The sequence below is a fragment of the Agelaius phoeniceus genome, chromosome 1 (genome assembly GCF_051311805.1).
Source record: "Agelaius phoeniceus isolate bAgePho1 chromosome 1, bAgePho1.hap1, whole genome shotgun sequence".
In the NCBI taxonomy this organism is placed as follows: Eukaryota; Metazoa; Chordata; class Aves; order Passeriformes; family Icteridae; genus Agelaius; species Agelaius phoeniceus.
In genome coordinates, this window is record NC_135265.1 from 50,484,829 (window position 1) to 50,491,784 (window position 6,956).

The following is a 6,956-nucleotide window of genomic DNA, read 5'->3' on the forward strand; positions in this document are numbered from 1 at the left end:
CTGAATAACTGTGTAAAGTACAATTTTGCTTTTAGGGAAAAGAAAAAGGATTAATGTCTTATTTTGTTGTACCATTCCTGTAGTCAGTCTGTACAGCTTGCAAATACTAAACAGAGTTAATTTCTGGCTTAAATTTGCAGATGAAATTATTGAACCTTTACATCAAACGTGCACAAACAGGCTCTGGAGCAGGGGATACAGCAGCAGATATGTCTGGACAAAGCTAATGAAGCTGACAAGAGTTAACCAGGTCTCCTAAAGCAAGGGCAAGGCCCTCTTCAGTGAAAGGAAGATCCTTACATGCAACTTCTGGAACTTTTTTCTTGTTTTGTTTTTTTTCCCCCCCCTTTCTTTTGTTATTTTTCTTTTGTTTGGGGTTTTGGTTTTTTTTTTTTCCCATAACCAATGGCTGTCCTCAGCCTGCATGAGACTGTTGCAATAGAATTATTCCAAATCTAAGGAAAAACAGTATTAACATCAGTTGATCAAAGCAGAATAAAAATTTTAAATAATCTTATCTATCAGTTACCCTGTTCATAATCCTCTGTGTCTTCCCATTAACTTTTGCCAGTGTTACTGTATTAAAAAAAAAGATTTTTTTTAATGCTAATTAAAAAGGTATGCTTTAAGCTTCAGAAGTTAAAATATAAATTCTGTTGCTTTTCTTCAGCTGCAGATAACATTACTTTTTTATTGCTATTTTGTTTGAGCATCATGTCCTTTGCTAGAAACAAGAAGTGATGTGAAACAAGGCTGAACTAGTCTGAACTGCAGTGAGACTCGTTCACTGTGTTGGTGGTTCATCATCTTATTTACAGCTTGTTTGGGATATTCTGGAGATTGAGAAATATGCCTATAAAAAGAAAGCTGGATCGATCCAGTTCTGTCACAGTGATATTGTTCATTGGTTGTATGTTTGTTGCATAAATAAGAATTTGGTGTGCGCAGCAGAGGACTGGTACAACCAGTACCTCTTAATGTGGGAGCCAGCCCTGCCAGGGCAGCAGTGCACTGCCGAGCTGGTGGCAGTGTGGCAGCCTGCTGGTGAGCAGCAGAGTTCATGGTCACTTGATGGACGTGAACCATCCTTGTCACCTTTCGTTCTTCAAGCAGGATGCTTCAGAATGGAGTGCTCTGCCCAAGCATGCTCAGTATGTATTTAACTTTATCACTAGAATGTTTCCTCTCAACCTAATTGCTGGAACAAGTAGTCTTGTATTGTAACTCACATGGGATCTTATGACAACAGTGCAGAAAACTATTTATTCCTTACTTTCCGAAAAGCACCAAGATTTTTCTGCATTGAATTTAAATGGGGGGAGGGGGGAATAGTCACAAATGCTATGGATCTCGCCACCTTTTAATTTAAAGAAAAATATATATTTTGGATGAGTAGGAAAAGCTGCACCAAATTATTTGCATGGTTTTCTTGAATAGCATCCTCAAGACCCATCTGGATTAAGGTGTGGAAATGTTTCAAGGGTTTGTTTTTCCATTTTTGAAAAAGAGTTAGTATATTGTGAATAATGGTTCTTTGTATTTATGAAGTTGATAATGGAAAGAGAACAAAGATAAGTAAATGTGTCCCTAAATGTTGTCTTTTCCTTTTTTTTCATTCTTTTTTTCCTTTTTTTCTTTTATATAAGCAGCAAGCTAATTAAGTGAGAAATGGGATGAAACAGTGCCCTTCCCAGGAATAGTGGAACTTTTTTTTCCTGGCATTATTTTCCCTTTGACTGTGATTTTGTCTAGTTGGAGGAAATGTATCCTGATAAGAGAGAAAATAGTGGTGCCAAGGATGATGATCTATGCTAGGCTAAAATTCTCTCTACCTCTTCAGGGTGACTAATTTTGACTGAGCTGCTGCATATAGCACCCAGTAGAAGAACTATCTAGAGAAAAATCTTTTTTTTTTTTTTTCCAAATTATCACTTAATGTGTATTCAGAACTCTATTCTTCAACACTGCAGCCAAATATCATAAGAAACTACTTACATACTTTACCTGCTAGGAACCCTGAAAAACAAACCTGAATAAAAAATTAAGTCAGATGCTTGTAGTTAACATGAAAGGTTGTTTCTACTTTAGTTTGAAGTGAATGCAATAGAAAGAGCTAAGATGTGGTTATTAAAGAAGCAATGCCATTGCAGAGATTTATTTGGAGGAAAAGTTGTAGAAATATATGTAAAGACTTAAATCCAACACTGTCATAACTCGTTGCTAGCCCTTTTTAGCAGCTACATGAAGAAAATAGTATCTCCTCCTTCTTTCCTTTGTTACGTGTAACATCCTTGTTGTTTTCTACTGTTTAATTACATTGTGTATTTATAGTTCTATGCTTACCATTGTGCATATACTGGCAATAAAATGTACATAACATTACTTAAAAGATTAGCAATGTATACATTCTGGTTTTTCTGTTTTATTTGATCACATGCTATAAGAAAAATTATAAATGTGATTCATACAGCATTGGTTAAAAAAAATTATCTTCATGTTTTGTGCATCCAAATGATGTTTCTTTATATAGTTTTGTTACTAAATCTGACTTGGCATTTGAGAACATGCTGTGAATATAGAGATATTAGACAAATTTTTTTAAAAATCGAATAGAATCTTTATGAACACAGTTTCCTTCATGTAGGCAGATTTTTTTGCTTATTATTTCATTTATTTGTACATTATACATCATTTACATTTTATTTTTTTAATATTTAAAAATATTTCTCAGACTGCAGTCTTTTAGTTTTTGCATTTTATGATACAAAAAGTCACGTCAAAAAATTGCACAAATTCTAAGCTTAACAGCCCTGTATGTTGTTCCTGCATTTTGTATAGGTAATATTTATTTTAAGAGAACCATTGCAAGATGACTGTTACTCGTCATCTTTTTGAAGATGCTATTTCATACTGAAAATATAAGTTATTGAAACATACAGTATATATTCTGGATGAAACCTAGTTTTTTTACATGTAAACAAAAGATATGTTTTTTATCCCCTATATGACTGAAAAAATTTGCTCCAGGTAGGGGGGAGGAAGATATTTACCTGAAGTTTGTTCATCAGTTTTGCTTTGAAGCCGTCTTTAAATGTTTTAAGTGAAGATATCCCATGTATTAAAAATCTCAATGCAATATATTTAAATGAATATTTTACTTATGATATGACTAGTTTTGTTTCCAGCAGACATGGGGTTGCTATCTTTATAAACAGATAGAATCTATTTATATTACGTGAACCCATCAGAATGTAAGAATTCGGAAAGAAAATTATTTCCACAGCAGCCAGTTGATCAGATTCACTGCATTGCTTTTTGCCTTCATTTCCTATATTATAAGTAGATATTAGCTCGGTTAAATTCAAGCATGATTAGTCATGCCTTATGTTCCTGCTGGAGGTGGTTTCTCTAATGGATTAGCATAAAGATCTAGGAAAAAATAAGACAGTTATAAGTTGCTGTTCTTTCAGACAGGGTTTCTATATGTTCCTTCTAATATCCTGTGAAGATAGGTCATTGCAGTCATTTGAATATTGAAATGTAATTCTTAAAGGTTGGGTTTGGGCTTTAAAAAAGAGGAAGGAGAAGAAAAGCTACATGCACAATCAGGATGGGAAATGAATATTGTGGATGTCTCAGACTTGGATGTCATTTGCTTTAAAGAATTTTGAGTAACACATTATGTTCAGACGAAGTCTTAGCAAGGAAGTTGGGATAATAAATGTAAATTGAAAGGAGAGCTGATCATGTAAATTTTCCTGAGTTGGCTTGCTTGTTTGTTTTTGAAGATAAAGGTTGGAACAGATTGAGTCGTGTTTATTATTTGCGGTCTGAGTCACAGAGCATAAAGAACAAACATCTGGATCCTGAAACACTTACATATTCTTAATGGTTTCTGTCCGTGTTTAAACATTTAAGTCACAAACATACCCATGAAAAAATTCTGTTGAGAATGCAGGCCTAAAGTGCTCACAAGTTTGAATTTTCAGCAAAGGAATTCAAATGCTGAATGTGGCATTGTCCCTTTGGAAACAGTCATAAAAGAGAAAATAATTTTGAGAAATAAATCTGTTGAATTACACTACAGTTACTCCCTATGGGAGGTGAGTGAGAATGGTTCCACTGGCTGTGCTAACTTGCACTGTGTTAGGCTGGGACTTCACAATCACAGAGAAACAATAAACATCAATGTGGTGGGGATGCATAAGCAGTTTGGAACTGGAGGATTATTTGATGAACAATATCTGTTGTTTTCTCACAATTAAAACAGTAAACTGATGAGTTTTGCAATTGCAGTCTACTTCCAGGTAAGAAACAAGTCAATACTTATATTGAGCTCACTTAAGAAAGCATCTCCCCCACATGAGTTTTCCAACTCATTAAATGTACGTACTTTAAAGATTTGCTTCATAATTTATATGTTTTCTTCTTTTTTGTTAAAACACAGACAATTTTCAGAAATGTGGGAAGTTTGAAGAACTAATTGTGCTGGTCTGGCAAAAAAAATCAAACTTTGCTTACTCTTTTCCTATATTTTGTTTATGTTTCCATGTTTTAGTGTACTTTAAGAGCTCAGAGTTTCCAAGCTGTGCAGCTTGGATTATCCCAGTTAAAGAAGTTTCTTCATTTGCTGATGGCATTTTAGGATAGTAAGTGTATTTACTAAGAAATTTGCCAGCAGTTTTTGAATACTGTGTGGTTTCTGTTGAATATAAAAATTCTGTCACTTTTGATGTATTTTAGATAGATATAAGTGATCCTAGTGGAAATACTTTGAAGGGAGTAAGATGGGAAAAAACTATGGATGGTGAAACATGGAAAATACTTCTTCAGTGGAAAAAGGAACATACATGCACGTAAATGTTTCATAACCACTTTTATTGATATCAGATAGGAGGTGGAAAGGTAACTGAACTTGATCTTGGGCATCACAGTTTTACACGTTTTCTTTTTCAGTATCCTTTCTTACCTAGATCTTGATATTGTCCACCAATGCTGATCTTTGGACCTGTGTAAACTCGCATTGCAGCCAGTACTGGAGATGGTTCTGATAACCTTATATCAGGATAAATTCAGAAGCGGGTCCAAGGAACACCTGTAGCAGTTAAAAACAAATGTGTAGATTTAATTTATGCAGTAGACAGATAGTCTCAAAAGTCAGATGGACTGGTTTAGGTATTCCCTCACCACCTCTTCATCTCTGCCTGTGGCAGAGCCAACAGAATACCTTTGGGGGAGCTTCCCTAATATGTTCCCCAATCTGATTTGTCTGGAATAATCTCAGACTGGTCCTCCAGCAACACCAAGGGCTCACAAACCTGTGCCAGACAATGAAGGAATGTCTGTCCTGGGCTGAGAGGGTCTGCCTGTATAGGGGCAGTGGAGGGCGAGGAAATATAACACCCACCTGCCTCTTAGCACAGTGTGTTTAACCTGAGCACATACAGCTCATGGCAAAATACCAGGGAAGATGAGGAAACTCTTGATTTCAGCTTGGATAAACAGCTCAAGTGCAAGCCTGTAGGGAAATGGATGTGTGTTCCATTTGAAATTGCAGATCAGCATGTTTTAAAACCCTTAATTAATTTATATGCTAGTCTGAAATAATACATGTGAAACGTACCTAACGGTATGTAAACACCAAAAGCCTCTAAGCTGGAAAAATAGTGATTTCTGGACTGTTACTTTGTGTCCTTTCAGCACAACTTAAACTGCTGCATATACATTTTTGCACTATAGTAAATGTCTTTTACAGATTATTGTATCTTTCCTAAAGAATTTCTGAGCTGTTTGATGCTGTTTTTGATCTTAGACATGACAGCTATTGCCATGCTAGCCAACTAATCAATTGAAGTACTTTTCCAAGACAAAATTACCTGCTTTCCCTAAGGAATTTTCATGCATCACCATTTATTATAGTCTGTACCTGCCCTAGAGAAGAAATCTAAATTGGATGTTACCTGATTGTTCAGAAAGTGCCAGCTTAAATTTTTTAAAACCTTATTTGAAGAGCTAATACTGTTGGAGGCTGCCTTTTCTCAGAAATCTATTAATTGGCCAGTGTTTGCACCATGTAGGAAGAGGTTTTTGCGTAGGAAGTGGAAAAGGCAGGGTTGCTAGAAAATAAGAGGAGAAAGACATGGTGTATGTACTTAATTTAACTCCTTGTATGTTGCAGCTAATGTTCTGAAAAACCTTAATGCCCCTTTGTGATTTGTAAAGTTTTTAGGAAGGGAATTTTCTTGGAATACACAATGTCTTTCTTTCTGCTTTGGGAATTGAGAGGAAAATACTGATATTGGAGGACTTTATTTACAAATCCAAGCCAGCCCAATGCTAGAAAATGTTAGACCTGGCAGGATACCAAAGCTGCCTCAGAGCCTCAAGTAAAAGGGAGTCATTCCATTAGGAGTGAGAAATAACCAAGCTCTCTTTTCTGTGTCAGGCAGCCTACATTGCCACAGCAGTCTGGAAGTCCAAATACTGATTTTTAGGCTACCAAGCACAGAATAGCAGAGCAACATCAATTTGAACTTGTCCACCTTTACAGACTTCTGAGTAATATTAAAATAAAATGGACTCCACCCTTTGTCACCATCATAAAAATCTGCTAGCTTAGGTTTAGATTCAGGTATGATGTAATGGGTTAAATCAAAATACTCTCTGGTTAGTGATACTGTCGAAATCTCAGTGCCTGCAAATGATCTCCATGTTACAGATTTCTTTGTAGGCCATGGTCTTCCTAAAAGGCAGCAGATAGAAGAAAGCAAAAGTAATACTTGTCATGCTTCATCTTGTAAGGTGTGATGTCAGTAATGCATTTATTCCTCAGCTCATACCTCAGCACCTTGCTGCATCCTGAGATTGAGAAGTAGGTCATGTGAGGAATGTGACTATGGAGGAATAAACTACAGACCAGGAATTCCTGGCAATGGAGACTTTCTTAAAAGGGGACA

The 6,956-nt window shown here is 35.8% G+C and overlaps 1 protein-coding gene across 30 annotated transcripts in view; it reads left to right on the top strand.

Moving 5' to 3' along the window:
* CLASP2 (cytoplasmic linker associated protein 2) overlaps positions 1-3,806 on the top strand; it is a 147,491-nt gene extending 143,685 nt beyond the window's left edge. For all 30 annotated transcript variants that reach the window (XM_077178636.1, XM_054649938.2, XM_077178644.1 and 27 more), the window contains one exon: positions 141-3,806. In XM_077178636.1, the coding sequence (XP_077034751.1) occupies positions 141-227 (87 nt within the window). In that variant the 3' untranslated portion in view covers positions 228-3,806. The remainder of the gene's footprint in view (positions 1-140) is intronic.
* The last annotated feature ends 3,150 nt before the right edge of the window (positions 3,807-6,956 follow it).